Source organism: Muntiacus reevesi, chromosome 1 (assembly GCF_963930625.1).
Source record: "Muntiacus reevesi chromosome 1, mMunRee1.1, whole genome shotgun sequence".
Classification (NCBI taxonomy): domain Eukaryota; kingdom Metazoa; phylum Chordata; class Mammalia; order Artiodactyla; family Cervidae; genus Muntiacus; species Muntiacus reevesi.
The window spans coordinates 238,892,927-238,909,589 of NC_089249.1; the positions used below are offsets into that span (position 1 = coordinate 238,892,927).

General features: G+C 40.5%; 2 protein-coding genes across 7 annotated transcripts in view; one reads left to right on the forward strand and one right to left on the reverse strand.

Annotated features, from left to right (window-relative positions):
• The window catches only part of SLC26A2 (solute carrier family 26 member 2), an 82,806-nt gene extending 75,567 nt beyond the window's left edge, over positions 1 to 7,239 (forward strand). For all 6 annotated transcript variants that reach the window (XM_065918894.1, XM_065918891.1, XM_065918889.1 and 3 more), the window contains one exon: positions 266 to 7,239. In XM_065918894.1, the coding sequence (XP_065774966.1) occupies positions 266 to 1,786 (1,521 nt within the window). In that variant the 3' untranslated portion in view covers positions 1,787 to 7,239. The remainder of the gene's footprint in view (positions 1 to 265) is intronic.
• Positions 1 to 16,663, reverse strand: part of PDE6A (phosphodiesterase 6A) — a 120,707-nt gene that overhangs the window by 102,380 nt on the left and 1,664 nt on the right. The gene's annotated exons all lie outside the window — the stretch shown is intronic.

The following is a 16,663-nucleotide window of genomic DNA, read 5'->3' on the forward strand; positions in this document are numbered from 1 at the left end:
CAAGAAAGTAGGAATCCTGACTTCTTGTCTGGGCTAGTTAGTAACACTGTGACCTTGGGCAACTTGTTCAGGCCTCTGAGTATCAGTAAAATGAGCCCTCTGTTTGTAAAATGAGGGGATTGATAAATGATTGTGTTTTTGTTTCTAGCTTTGACATTCTGTGGTGCTCTGATAGTGTGTCTCCACACAAAGAAATGCTAGGGGAATATAGGATTTATAAGGTCTTCTCCATTTATATTTAACACTTGTATATCCTTTCTTCCAGGTAGCGATGGGCTTCTTTCAAGTGGGCTTTGTTTCAGTCTACCTCTCTGATGCCTTGCTGAGTGGATTTGTCACTGGTGCCTCCTTCACTATTCTTACATCTCAAGTCAAGTACCTCCTTGGACTCAGCCTTCCTCGGAGTGGTGGAGTGGGATCACTCATCACTACTTGGATACATGTATTCAGAAACATTCAGAAGACCAATATCTGTGATCTCATCACCAGCCTTTTGTGCCTTCTGGTTCTTCTGCCAACCAAAGAACTCAATGAGCGCTTCAAGTCCAAGCTTAAGTCTCCGATTCCTGTTGAACTCTTTGTTGTTGTGGCAGCCACATTAGCCTCTCATTTTGGAAAACTGAATGAGAATTACGGCACCAGTATTGCTGGGTATATTCCCACTGGGTTTATGCCACCCAAAGCACCTGACTGGAACTTAATTCCTAGAGTGGCTGTAGATGCAATAGCTATTGCTATCATTGGGTTTGCTATCACTGTATCACTTTCTGAGATGTTTGCCAAGAAACATGGCTACACAGTCAAAGCTAATCAGGAAATGTACGCTATTGGCTTTTGCAATATCATCCCTTCCTTCTTCCACTGCTTCACTACTAGTGCAGCTCTTGCAAAGACACTGGTAAAGGAATCCACAGGCTGTCAAACTCAGGTTTCTGGTGTGGTGACAGCTCTGGTTCTTCTGTTGGTCCTCTTGGTCATAGCTCCTTTGTTCTTCTCCCTGCAGAAAAGTGTCCTTGGTGTGATAACTATCGTAAATCTCCGGGGAGCCCTACGTAAATTTAAGGATCTGCCCCAAATGTGGAGGATTAGCAGAATGGACACAGTTATCTGGTTTGTTACCATGCTGTCCTCTGCACTGATCAGTACTGAAATAGGCCTGCTTACTGGGGTTTGTTTTTCTATGTTTTGTGTCATTCTCCGCACTCAGAAGCCAAGGACTTCATTGCTTGGCCTGGTGGAAGATTCTGAAGTCTTTGAATCCATGTCTGCCTACAAGAACCTTCAGACCAAGTCAGGCATCAAGATTTTCCGCTTTGTGGCCCCACTCTACTATGTAAACAAAGAATATTTTAAATCTGCTTTATACAAAAAAACTCTCAACCCAGTCTTAGTAAAAGCAGCTCAGAGAAAGGCAGCAAAGAAAAAGATCAAAAGGGAAACAGTAACATTCAGTGGAATCCAGGACGAAGTTTCAGTGCAACTTTCCCATGATCCCTTAGAGTTCCATACAATAGTGATTGACTGTAGTGCAATACAGTTTTTAGATACAGCAGGGATCCATACACTGAAAGAAGTTCGCAGAGATTATGAAGCTATTGGCATCCAGGTTCTGCTGGCTCAATGCAATCCCTCTGTGAGGGACTCCCTGGCCCGGGGAGAGTACTGCAAAAAGGATGAAGAAAACCTTCTTTTTTATAGTGTATATGAAGCAATGACTTTTGCAGAAGACTCTCAGAATCAAAAAGAGAGATATGTTCCCAATGGTCCAAGTTTTTCCAGTGATTGATTGAGAAGGTAGATGGAAAGAAGAATCCCGTCTAGTCAATAGGTTAAAATTTCAAGTGTGTAGCATTTTATACTGTGAAACTGGAAATTGTTGCACACTAGAAATTTTAACCTTTTGGCTACGCAGAATTCTTCCTTTGAAGTTGATGGCCTTTGTAGATACAAATGCAGCAGAGCTTTTAGTTAAGCAGAATCAAAATAAGAAAATGTGGTTTTAAGTTTTCTCGTAAATATGAGATATTCTTGGAATTAAATAAATATCTGTTGAACTGTAAAATAGCCCCCAAACTTAATTACCATCCTGTTTTAGGAGATACGCATCTGGACTCTTGCTTCTCCAGGAGGTAAAGGGGTAAAGCTGGCATGTACATAAGAGGTGCTGGAGCCTGTTTAGCATGGCTCTTTGGAGAGAGAGGAGAAAGGAAGTAGGGAAAGAATTTACGTCTTCTCTTGTAACAGCAAGTCAAGAGGCTTCTGGAGCGTAGGGTAGTAATTAGACAAGCTTGTTCTCACTTGAGCTTCTCTAGCCCCTGTCTTTGTTCTCCAGATGGCAGTCAGATCTCTGGCTTTTTACAGGGAAGTATCATTCCTCTCTGGCACAGTCTTATCAGGAGTCTGATGGCAGAGCAGGTTTGTGAAACCCTACTAGCCAGTCCCACATTATACAGAATGCTCTTGGTGTGATACATTTGATATTTTTAGTCAGCCTTTTTGGTTAGGGTAAGTAGGTGAGAAAAGAGCTCTTCATGCCAGTCAACATAGTGAGAATCCTTTCTGTCTCTTCTGTGATTCCTGTCTGTCCTTGTTTCTGAGTATTAATCTGCCATTAAGCTCTGTTTTAACTTTCATTTAGTGTGTTTCCCATGGAATCTGTTCTAAACCGCTATGTCTGATTGCCAGTGAGTGACAAGTTTGCCAGACAGAAGGCATGGTGCTGACTTAGCAATTTCATGTAGCCTTTTAAGAGTGATGTTAAGGCAAACTGTTCCGGACAGATTGCAAAAAAAGGAATGACTGACAACTTCCCTTAAGTTGTTTAAACAAATTCTTCCCTTAAGAATTTGTTTATTTAGTAGTGAATTTTTCTTTCCTTCTCTTGTTTAGCGAGAGTCAGCTGGGAATTGACTGTCTTTCTAATATTTGAGAAGCTGCTATTCATTTTTACTCTGTAAGAAAAAAATTTATTGTGACCAATGGAGAAAAATGCACAGAAGTGACAGAATGCTTCCAAAAGAAGGTGAATAATTGTAGATGTGTTAGTGAAAACAAAGCTAATCTTACTGCTACGCACCCTGTTGATGTATAATAAATACTGATGACAGTGACTACTTTTCGCTCTTTGGGCCACCTAAAACTATTGTGTAAAAGGATTTAGAAGCATCACATTCATATAACCCAGGTTCTGGGGATGTACTATTTATCATATCTGGTCACTAGTGTGGTACAAAAATATTTCCTTTGGAAAAGTATGTCCAACATTGAAAGCTTGTAGTTCTGTATCTAGACCTTTATGGGTGAGGGAAAAAAGCAGATTTTCCAAATTTAGGATTAGGAGACTAGTTTATATGAGACTGAAACATTTAGCACACCATTTTAAACAAACAAGATAAAAACTACAAAAGTGCAAAATCATTTTTAACCCATTCTCCTACATTCTAAACAGTATGTTTATGAGAAAGAAACCCTATGTATAACGCATCTACTGAAGTGGGAGACTTTTAAACATCTTTCTTGTTGGCTCCATAAACTGCAGTCTTGGTTTTCTTTTGATAGAGCTCTGCCCATCAGTTTACATGAAAAATGCCTTTCTATCATTAAAACAAAGCAGTTTCTCAGGAGCTAGATTTCTCTCCTTGAGGTGATTGACATCACGATTAAATGTAATAGTGTCCTTAGAGTTTTGACATCCTTTTAGAACTTAAGTCTTGAGTTGCAGAAATGTTAACTGCTGTTTGTATTTGTGTCTCTTTTGTTTATTATTTGTAGCAAATATTTGCTCTGTCTCTCCAGTCTTACCAATAGGAATAGTAAAATCAAAGTATCTTGGTTGTCATTTGTTTTCAACCCGGTCTTGTACCTCACCCGAGCCAAGTTTGAATCCAGATCATGGTAAATACCTAATGCCATGTGACAGAGTACATGTTCTCTAATGCCGTGTTCAGAGTACATGTAATGAATACATGTTCAAGATGACTTTATAATTTAGCAAACCCTACCATGGGGAAATTAGAAAAGAGTCCGAAGAATTTAGAAAATCTCTTAAAAGGACAGAATAACAGGCTTTGACCTTTACTTTCCATTTCTGTCCAAAATGTAGATATAAACAATTATGGAACTTTATGCAATTAGCAGATTCTTGAATTGTGCTCTGGTTTTTCTCCTACCTACCTGAACAAGTAAGAGATCTGCTTTTGAAAGCCACTTGTAAAAATATTGAAGATACACTAGAATTTAATTCTTACCTTGCCTGCTTGGTTTGAAATCTGCCTGTACTTTCATGTTAAGATTTTTTGATTGCTGGTATTTAAAGGAATCAAGCCTGAAACCATAGCCAAAGGAATCTGCTTTCTTGCTCAAAGGTTTGGTTGATTTAGTTGATTAGGTGATATTTCACACACTTCATTGACACAAAAATGTCTTGCTTACTCTGAACTTTACAGTCTAACTGAGGCGTATCTGTATTGCTTATTGATGAATGTACAAAATTCTGAATATCTTACAATGGTCATTTAATTGAAATATATGTACACTCTTGATGGTTAAAATGCATACAGCCAGAGTGAGGTAGAGTTCACCTAGAATCAAACGGTAATGTTCAAGAGAGGTGAAGGGAATAGACTATTAAAAAGGTGATCTCTGACCAAGCAAGGGAGAAAAGAAGAGGGCCTCAGATGAATAGAATTCAGCCCTGGTTAGCGTCATACATGACTGTCCATAAGCAGGGAGACCAGGATTTAGAGCCACAGCTTACTGTGAGAGCAGACTCAGAACTGGATTCTGCTTCTAGAAGGAGTGTACAGATTCACTAAAGTGAAAGAGCTGGTAGCCAAGGTTGAGGCCAGAGCCGGGGTTGACCAGCAGAGCTCTCGATTGAGTGACTGTAGCCTCTGATAGCAGTAGAACTGACAGATGTCTAATTGACTTTTTTTAAGGAGCAAAATTTGGATAAACTGACATAGCTTTTAAACATCAGTAGACACTGAAACCAAAATTTACTGGTAAATTTATAGCATGGTAAGCGGTGATCTTTAAACTGTGTCAATATATTAGATGAGTTCATCAGACTATCCTAATGCTCATGACCACATTTTAACAAGAAAAGTAATTCCCTGCAGGGGTATTCTGTTAATAATTAGTTACTTAAGAACATGAGGTGTTAGCCCTGAGCTTAATATAAAAGACTAGGGTTGTAGTGAATTTTGGGGGAACTTAAGTCAAACCTAGAAGTTATGATAAATTCAAGCTCTGTGCTCCTTATTTATGTTCTTAATTGTTTTCCTCTATGTATTCCTATAGATGAGCCATAACATCAATGTAGACAGTACCTCAAATACATCCTGAGGACCTAAGCAGGAGTCCAGGGCTCTGGCCAGATGCTGGAACTTAAATCCAGTAGGTGGGCTATATGCTAACTTTTCTAGTAACACATGGCAGCACTTGGAGTTGCTTTATGGAGGGCCTAAGCTGAACCTGGACTGATGTCTGAATGGAAGGCAGGCAACTGAGGCAAACAAGGATGCCCCTGTTCTGCTCAAGGAATGATTTCACAGTGACAAGGTAAGGATCCAGTCGATAGGATCCAGACTTTAATTTTTCTGTTCTTTGATGTTTCTCTTTTTCCCCACTACTATTTTATCTGTTCTGCGACCCCATCCCTGGGATTCTCCAGGCAAGAACACTGGAGTGGGTTGCCATTTACTTCTCCAATGCTTAAAAGTGAAAAGTGAAAGTGAAGTTGCTCAGTCATGTCTGACGCAACTCCATGGACTGCAGCCTACCAGGCTCCTACGTCCATGGGATTTTCCAGGCAAGAGTACTGGAGTGGGGTGCCATTGCCTTCTCCGTTTATCTGGTCTAGTGATGCCTTATTTGAAATGGCTTTAAGAACTGCAAAAGGAAGAAATTAGATCTAGAAAGCTTTTAGGCTATGAACTAATTAAGCTTTTTTTTTTTCTTGTGGAGTAAGGATTTTAGAAATCATGAATGGAATGATTCAAGTGCTAATAACAAGAATGAAAATTATAATGCAGTAGGCCAAAATATTATACCAACTAGTTTATTATTATAGCCTATTATCATTATTAAAGTAAAATACTTTTGAAATACTATATACAATTTTGGGTTTTTAAAAAAGATGTTAGTAACTTTAGAAATGGAGAATTTAAACAAAGAAGTGGGGGAAATTTATTTCTATAAGGTAGTTTTTATCTTGACAAGGACTATTTTTTAAACAAGTGTTTTGCACCTGAAATTTTAAAGTAAACATGTTAATACAGTTAGGAAAGTAAAATAAGCATATACCAAATAGTAGACTTTTTTCTTGTGTATATTTTTCTCCTAGTGATAGGAAGGAGATACTGAATAATGAAAACTGGAATAATGAAGGACACTAGATGCCTATATTGGAGCCACCACGTTTATAAATCTACGTTGGAACTTTGAATAACCTTTCTTGGACTTGAATTATGACTCTGAAATTGGCCAAATAATTGTAATCTTATTAAAAATACCAATGACAGAATTTCTAACAAAGGGTTTTTACTAGGCAAACAGACAAGCATCCTTAGGCACAAAGGATCTCTAACTGCAGTTTAAAGAAACTTGTTTTAGGGAAGTTCTCTTCCCACACCCCAATCCCCATCCCTAAAATAATAAATTACTTGGAATGAAATTGCTCTTGCCTTTCCTTTTCTTTCTTTTTTTTTTTTTTTTGCTCTTGCCTTTTCAATTCAAATCAGTTGGGGAGTTACTGTTTGAGTTCTGATGCTGCCATGATTCCTCAAATTAGTGTGAACAAACCAATCTATATAAAACGCTACCTTTTTTGGTCTCCTTTTCAGTTTTATATACAAGTCAAGTCAATATTAGGATTAGAGCTGAATGAACTTAAATTCTTAGTCTTGTCTATTCACTAAAAAAGTATACTGCTTTTTTTTTTCCAGTTTATTCAAGGCTAATGACTTTTGGGAATGTGTTTTATACCATGTATGTATATTTGTTTAAATTAAAACAAGTGCCTTGATGCTACTCTACATAAGTCATACTTAATCCTCCATGGATTGAGGATGAGTTATTGATGGATTACAGCCTATTTCAAGAGAGGGGGCAATTGGTTAATAGCAGCTCCTTTTCTTCTGGGATCTGTTTGTGATGTTTATTAATAAGATCCTGTATATGTTGAGATCTCGAGGTGTCATTTCATTTGTCTGCTAATAAATTGTTATGCTAATAAAATATTACTGTGTATAAATTATTCAAGTGCAAGAGGGAAGTGTTTCTAACTAAGCACATTTAGGTCACCAGTGAAATTTGAAATACCATCTCTTTACATTTACAACTGATTTAGTCATTCAGTTTTTCCGCCAGACAAAAGTATTTGTCTTTACAGAAAGTCTTAAAGCATAAAAAAGCCTAGTTCTTTCCTCTTTGCTTTGGGGCCCTTTAGGGACTCAATTTTTCTGTCAGTCAAATAGGGGAAGAGGACTGGATTGCTCAGAGTCTGCCAGTTCTTATGTTGCATGACTCCTGTTCGTTACTGTGTTGAAATCAGAAGACTCAAACCTGGCTTATGTTTTACTACTGTATTTTGAAGAACACTGAATTTTGAAGTACATTTTCCTCATCAAATTGCAGCTAACACCTTATACCAGCTAAGTGAGAGAAGTGGGAGTGCCGTTCCTGACTGGAGCACGTTCCACTTTGTAAGGACGACTCTATACCACTAACCCCTCCCCATCCCTGCCGAGAGCCTCTCGGAATGTCCCCCCTCATCTGCCTCTCAACTGTGGAGAAGTGGGAGTGTGTGTGTAGGGTTAAGGGCAGTTTTCAGTCTTCCTTTGGCAGTACTTTGGTAACCCTGGGCATTCTGCTCCTAAACTCATACCTACCCCACAGGGTGAAGGAGTGTGTAACTGTCTGCACGCAGCATCTAGGATCCAGAGCCCCTGCAGTGCCTCACACACTCCTCTAGCATCTCCTCTGACCAACTTGGAGGGCTCTGCTGTCCTATCGGTCCTTTCAGTGCGTGTGCCCTTGGCCTTGTTTCTCCTCATAGAGCACTACTGCTTAAAGTCTGAATTTCCAGATCCACTGTAACTGATCAAAGTATGACTCTTCTTGGAGAAACAGCCACATGTGCATATATGTACAGACACTTGATTATTAAAAAAAAGACTGGTTCATGGACCCTCATATCAAACACCTTGCATTGTAAGCTCTCCCCAGATGACTGCATCCACATTTATGGCTTTAATTCCCTTATTATATGTATGCTAACGCCAGCCAAACTTAATTTCCAGCCTGACATTTCTAAACACTAACCAGCATGTCTGTCTGTGTATAAATCTCCACAGCTGTTACTAGACAGTTCAACCTGGATCCCATGGGCATCTCATAAGCAACATATCTCCAAGTGCCTCCTATTTAACCTCTCTTGATTATGGCATGAGCTAGCTACTCAAGCCAGAATCCTGGGAAATTCTAGAACATTCCTCTTCATCTCTCACACCAAAGCCATCTACCTGACAAGTCTGAAGTCCAACACCTCTTCCTTGCCATCAATGTGTATCGTTTCTCTTCGGGATGATGTCACAGCCTAACTAGTTTACCTGAATCTCTGCGGCTCAGCCTCTACATTAGTTCTCAATTTCTACAAAAATGAAGTTTGACACTTATAAGTGGTTCTCCAGTGTTTTTAGGTTAAGTTCAAGATTAATGCTTTAGCCAACAGGACCTTAAAAACTATGTTCTTGTTTGCATCTCCAGTCACTTGTCCTACCACACATCCTTTGCTTGACATCCCTACCTCTAACCTTAGCTTTTCCCAAATGGGCCATTTTTTTTTCTAATACTCAGGCCTTTTTATAGAAGGCTGTTCCTTCTGCCAGGGATTGCTTCCCAGCCCCCTATACATAACTCCCTACTCTTCCTTCAGACACTTCATATTAAATGTCCCTGGCTCTTAGCAACAATTCCTATTGAATTCCTCTTCTCATGCAGGGGCTCCTTTGGGCTCTATCTCTGTACTTCTGTAAATTCTCTGGTTATTCTCTAAAATGGTATTTACAACTTTATTATTTTTTCCCCTCTCATTGATCTCTGCTTCCTGAACTGCTTAAGGGGAGGGTCATGAACTTAATTCATTCTTTGTGCCTCTCAGGTCAGCAGTGGGTATTTTATAAGGTCCAACATTTCAGTGATTATTGAAAGCATGGATATATTGATGGGTGACTATTTCTCTTAACACTGGCTTATTTGCAGAGCCTGTCAATTATTGCCCAGAGTCAATTATGTGGCATGTGGTTATCAATAGTTGAAGGGATAAGTGTGTATAATGGTGTCGACTGGGTAGTCTGAAGTACAGTTATTTCTTTTTTAAAAATAATTTTATTTTTGGCTGTGGTGGGTCTTCATTGCTGCACAGATTTTTCTCTAGTTGTGGACATTGGGGGCTACTCTAGTTGTGGTATGCAGGCCTCCCATTGCTGTGGCTTCTCTTGTCATGGAGCACGGGCTTTAGGACACACAGGCTTCAGTAGTTGCAGTGCAAGGGCTCTGTAGCACAGGCTCAATAGTTGTGTGGCACATGGGCTTAGCAGTAGCTCCTTGGCATGTGGGATGTTCCTGGACCAGGGATCGAACCCATGTCTTCTGCATTGGCAGGCAGACTCTATCACTGAGCTACCAGGGAAGCTCAAGGTACAGTTATTTCTAAATCAGTTGCTTGAACAAATGCCACATCCCGTGTCTCCTCTCCCCTTCCTCGTCTACTTTCTCAGTCTCTGCTATGTCAGAAATTCCAAGTGGCTGCTCCTAATTTCTTCGGTTGGCTCAACTGTCTCCCTCATGTAGCCCACCTCTGCCCTCTGGTGGCAGGAATATGCTCTGAGCGAGTGAGTGAAGTCACTCATCTGTGTCGGAGTCATTGTGACCCCATTGACTATACAGCTCATGGAATTCTCCAGGCCAGAATACTGGGGTAGGTAGCCTTTTCCTTCTCCAGGGGATCTTCCCAACTCTGGGATCGAATTCAGGTCTCCCACATTGCAGGAAGATTCTTTACCAGCTGAGTCACAAGGGAAGCCCAAGAATACTGGAGTGGGTAGCTGATCCCTTCTCCAGAGGATCTTCCCGGCCCAGAAATCGAACTGGGGTCTCCTGCATTGCAGGAGGATTCTTTACCAACTGAGCTACCAAGGAAGCCCTCTACCATATCCCAATTTGAAGGTAACTATCTATCCTTTGGTATTATTTGTTGGAAAGATTAAATGATAAGAAGTGAGACAATGCTTGACATAAATATGCACTCAGTAAGTCTTAGCTTTCTTCTTTTACACATCAATTTTTAAAATATTTATTTGGCTGCTTGAGATCTTAGTTGTGGCATGTGAGATCTAGTTCTCCTATCAGGGGCTGAACCCTGGCCCCCTATATTGGGAGCATGGAGTCTTAGCCACTGGACAACCAGGGAAGTTCCTTAGCTTTCTTCCTTTTTAATGAAAGCCCTTCATAGGAATAGGGCAAAGACAACTCCTTGAGTTTTATCTATTTCTCAGGTTGGGTGGTTCTGGAACACTGAATCCCAAGATATTTTAGTGGTAAGGCAGGTCCTTGCCTCTGGATGGTCAGGTTCCAAATTGGGTGGATAGTAACGACAACGTGTGTGTGTGTGCTCAGTTGTGTCCAACTCTGTGACCCCGTGAACTGTAGCCTGCTAGGCTCTGTCCATGGAATTTTCCAGGCAAGAACACTGGAGCAGGTTGCCATTTCCTACTCCAGGGGATCTTCCCGACCCAAGGATCGAACCTGCATCTCTTGTGCCTCCTGTATTGGCAGGTGGATTCTTTACCACTGCGCTACTTGGGAAGCAAGTGATGATAACAGATTGCATTTACAGGTATACTTTTTTTATCCTCATGACAGCACAATTGAGGTAGGTCCATAATCCCAGAATGGTGGCTTACAAAATGGATTGGTCAGATGGAACAAAACTATATCCTCAAGTGGGGTTGGAGGGAACAGAAAGAGAGAAGCCAGAGAGGGCCTGATGAAGACAGTAGACCAAGGAGGGATAGTATCAACCTTTTTTAGTTTAAAAAACAGTGTTAAAACCCTCTAATTTGGGGACTTTACAGGTGGTCCAGTGGTTAAAACTCTGTGCTTTCACTGCAGGGAGTACAGGTTTCATCCCTGGTGAGGGAACTAAGATCCCACATTCCAGAACGCAAAAAAACAGCAACAACAACAACAAAAACCAATATCCAAGAGGAACAAAGTTTCACCTGACATAAACCAGACTGCAAAAGCCTTCCTGGATCTGATTTCCATCTACTTGGATATAATTCATATGATATGTTAAATGAGTCAAGAATGTGAGATTTCTTTTTTTAAAGAGCATGTTTAAGTACATACTTACTGAATATTACTATATACAAAGAACTGAGACAAAGCCTTTCACACCAAAGTCTTCTCTTACAGAAATGGAGATTCCTGCAGTGACTTTCTGTGCAAGGAAATAGGTTTAACTCTGTATTAGAATTCTTCATTATCAAAGAATAGATTGTAACCTGGACTGGAATAAAATTTGAGCAATGATTCATGGAAAAATTTTGCAAGTCCTTTTAAAATAGAGGGCAGCACTATCTTATCTCCAAATCATTTTCTAGTAGGATCAGTGCTTCTGGCAGCTTTAAAAATAAGGTGGCTTTGACATTACTTGACGTTAATGTATACACCAGTGTTTACTAATGTGCCTACTGATGTTTACTGATGTTCCCAGCACAGTGCTACCCACCTTTACAGTTACAAAGGCAGAGTGGTTCCTGCTCTCATGGAGCTTACAGTCTGGCTACAGGATGTTGACAAAACGTTTAAGTGCTTAACTGAATGATAGGGACAGTAGTGCTGAGGAGTTGAGGGAGAGAAAGGTGGAACAGGTGCTGGAGTCTTCAAGAAGGGCTGAAAGAAAGAGGACTCTGGTTAGTCCTTGAGGAATATGTGAGGCCCAGCTTGGTAGAGAACAGCGTGAGGCATTCAGGCCAAAGCACACTGGCAGACATGGGTATGGAGTGAAGACAGTGGCCCATGGTGGGGGCCACACACACTAAACTGCTGAGCAACCAAGCTGGAAATGCAGGTTGTAGTCAACTCCAGAGGGTGCTAGAACTCAGCTAAATAGTCTTGCTTTTGTAGGTCTTTGGGAGCCACCACAGATAATTGGGGAGGGGAAAGAGTTCTAACATTATGTGCAAAATGGACTTGAGACACCACAGATAATTGGGGAGGGGAAAGAGTTCTAACATTATGTGCAAAATGGACTTGAGGAGAAAGATGAGGAAAGAAATTAGAAATTTCGACAGTAATCTTGACACATGATGAGAGCAGTTAAGGTGCTGACAGTGAGACAGAACCACAGGACTTAGCCAGAAGATACTGTTTTCCTCTCCTATGTGTTAATAATTTTAAATATGTATAGTAACTTTAATTCAAATTATATTAGTTTGTTAAAAGGAAAAAATACCCATAATAAGGTTTTTTAAAAAAACGCATCTATTTAAGCATCTGCTGTGTGTTTGTTCTTTTGTTCAACATGGAAGTGGTATTTTCTATGATTAATCTGCTTTATACATCTGTTTCAATTAAGTAACTACAGGAAGAAAAGTCACTAAATTGCTATGGATTTCTGAAATAGCCATAAAATTAACCTATGGTAGGGAACCATACTACAACAGTAACAGGTATTGTGTATACCTTCTAAAAATGAACCTGACACTTATCTGACTCATGACGAATAGATACTAGGGTTTCAAAGGGTATTAAGCATGCCTTTTTATAGGAGAAAAACTTTTAATATAATTTTGTTTATTTTTTTATTTTTAATTGGAGGATAACTGCTTTACAGTGTTGTGTTTAATATAAATTTGATGATAAATTTATACAGCTTTAAATAACTTAACTCTGCTCTCACAGACTCTTTGAAAAACAAATACAAATGAACAAGGGTGATTTATGGGCTTCCCTGGTAGTTCAGTGGTAAAGAATCCACCTGCCAGTGTGGGAGATGCAGATTTGATCCTTGACCTGGAAGGATCCCTTGGAGAAGGAAATGGCAATCCACTCCAGTATTCTTGCCTGGGAAAGCCCACGGTCAGAGGAGCCTGGTGGGCTACAGTCCATGGGGTCGCAAAAAGTTAGACATGACTTAGCGACTGAACAACAGCAATGAGGTAATTGTAGTGAAGGCAAACAGTGTGCCCTTGTATTAATGACATGGTCCAGGCTGGGTCATCCACTGGTGTGCAGAGGACCACTGTGGATTATCCGAATAATCCAAACATTCTCACACAGGTCATTTCTCTTATAAATGTTCCTCACGCCTTGCCTGGGTTTGAGAGGTACACTGGTATTACCATGCTTTCCAGGTTGTAGCATGTCTCCTCTTTCAGGCACTTTATTTCCCCATACTCTGGCACCCTACTGATAATAATCCTCAAGTACTAAAAGATGCTTTTGATAGGCTAGATGGCTCTTGGTAATTCTTTTGACATAATGTACCTCTACTGAATACTTGGTAGGGCATTCAGGAGAATAGCTAAGAAGGTTCTGGAGTTACTAGATCAGCAGGAAGGAGTTACAGCTCTAGAGTAAGAACAGCTGATGCTTTTTTCTTTTTTTGACAGTTAGTGATTGGGAGTTATTTAGATGGCTAGTTAAAAAGAGAAATGGTAGAACCCAGCAGGACCAGTGGTTCTCAGGCACGGACCTTGGACCACATCAGCATTGGCATCGCCTGGGAACTTATTAGAAATGAAAAGCCTTGGGTCCCAAATTCCATTCAAGAAAGTTTCTTGATTATTTCAGAAAACTGGAATGTTGTCATAATATTGCTCAAAATTTAAGTTCAATATCCTATCTAAAGAAATTTATTCTTATAAACTACATCCTCTGAATTAAAAGAGGCAGTTAATTTCTACATTATTTTGTTTGGAGGAAATCTGTAATTTTGGAATCAACAAGAGTTTGCATCACTCTTCTCATTAAATATTCATCTATGCCATTTAGCTCTCCAAAAATGGCATCAGGAGCACCAGCACAGGTGGAAAGGAACCGTCGAGATGGCCTCTGTGATAGTGATTTTTGGCTGCTGTGGTAAAGATGCCTCCCCCTTATCTTCACTTCCAGCTTCATCAGTACTTTCGCTGGCTCCCATGTCCTGGATTACCTCTGTGTCCAACAGCTCCTGAGAGATGATGAGGTCATCGTCTGCAATGACAAAGTCTTGGAAATTTATTTCATTTGGGACACAGGTGGCAAGAGCCACCAAGTGCCACAACTTTTCAGTGGCAATACCTGGCTCACCGGTGACTGTTTCTTTGTCAGAATCTGTCAGTTCCACAGGGACGATGCCTGCCTTCTGCCAGCATTTCACCACTGTGGACCGCTGACTGACCACCATGCTGCAGCAATCATGTCATCAGCCTGCTTGATGTCCACTTTTTCTTTATCCTCACTGCTGTTGAACTTGAGGAGGATCAGTTGTAGAAGGTGGCCCCTGTGCAGCACTTTCATGGTATGAATTATGCCAAGCTTCAGTGGCCGCAGGACGGCAGTACAGTTTGAGGGCAGAAACCACACCTGACTGAAGAAGCATGCTGTGAGCAGAGCACTTGTCGATCAGCAGAAGGATCCAGCATTCCACCTGCTTCATCCTGGCATCCACTTGCATCAGCCACTCATTAAACAGATCCTGTGTCATCCATGCCTGCTGGTTGGCTCAGTAGTCACAGGGGAGGGAATGGACATTCTTGAGGCAGCGTGGGTTGGCTGACCTACCAACAATCAACGGTCTCATTTTTTCAGTTCCTAAAGCGCTGCAACAAAAGAGTGCTGTCAACTGCTGCCTTGCTTTCTTGTCCCTTCGACAATGGTCCCCTTTAGCAGCAAGTGTGTACTGGGGAAGCAACTGGAAAAACATTCCTGTCTCATCAGCATTAAAGATATCATCTGGGCTGAAGTCAGCAACTAGTTTTATAATTTCCTCTGCATGCCACTTATTAACTGTTCATTAATCTTTCACTCTCCCCTCTACAGACTGCTTCCAAAGAAATTTAGTGGCGATCCTGAAGTCTGTTCAGCCAGCCCACACTTGCTTGAAAATTGTCATAGCCAAGCATATTGGCCAAGTTTAGTGCTTTTTTCCAAATGACAGAACCAGTCACAAGAACGTTTTTGGCATGGATTTCTTGAAACCAGGCAAAAACGGCCTTATCGATGTCATCATAAAAAGCATTCCTTATCCTTTTCTGCTGAGGTCCCATACATGCCTTCTGCATCTTTTCTTCAAATTTGGCACGATCCTTCAGTATTCTGGCCTAGAGAATTTCATGGACTATATAGTCCATGGGGGTCACAAAGAGTCAGACACGACTGAGTGACTTTCACTTTAACAATGTAGACAGTAGAAGGAGTAATGCCAAATTCTTTTGCCACATTGCCTTTCCTCTTGCCTGAGTCTACAGCTTCCACAACTCATTTTCTCCTCCAGGGAGGACTGCGGATGCTTCTTGTTCCCCTTGTTTGCCATATCTGTAGAATGAGGGCCAGGTCACAACTACCAAGGCTGTGTCTGTTCCTCTTCTTGGCTTGTTTTGCTACAAGTGTGGAAAACTGATACGACAAAATGGAGTGCCTATCAGGAACCAACGATAATGGATTCCCCCTAAAAGATGGGTTCAGATTTTTTAAAATCATATTAAAAAATGATAAGGCCAAAGTCAAGAGAAGATGGGATTCATGCTACTGATTTATTGTAGAGACTACTTATACAGATTCATCATATTAATAGAATGTTTGAAATAGAAGAGATCTAGTCAAGTTTCCTTAGATTTTCTGAGCCTTCATAAAAATAATAACTGTGTCTGCTCTGTCTGCTATGAGGCTACACTGAAATAATAGATGGTAAAATCTCTGCAAATAGCAATGCATTATATAAATTCAAGGAATTATTATCAGGCTCATTTCATAGATGCAGAAACTGAGGCCCAGGGAAGGGACCTACCCAAGTTCATATAGCTCAGATTTCTTGACTCAGATTAGTGCTATTTCTTCCAATCTATAGTCCTGCTTGAAATCCCACCACAGTGAAATCTTTATAGCTCTGTCACCATGTTTTGGAAGGATTTTTCACTGTGGGAAGATGTTTCTGGTAGCCACACATTCATTTAATAAATAATTACAGGTGCCTAGTGGTGAGGATACAGTGATGAACAACATTGTCAAGGTTCCTGCCCTTATGAAATATACAATGTGATGTAGGGAGATAAACAATAATTGAACAGAAAAATTTGTTAATCCAGAGTGTGATATGTGCTATGAAGGAAATAATCCAGCGGTAGCAGTTTTGGAAACTGCCTGCTTAAACCTTTTATCATGAGAATCCTCTGAGAACAAGAGAAGCTGCTGTACTTTAGGCTGTGAGACGTCTGCCACTACCTCTACACATGTCTATCCATTCACGACATCCTCTCTGTGCTAAGCGCTGTACTTGATGTCAGCCATACAAAGAGGAATACAGCATAGTGCCTACCACTGAGGACATTACTAGGGAAGCAGGGAAGACAAAACTATAGAGTGTATGGAGTACTTTAATAGAGGCTACAGT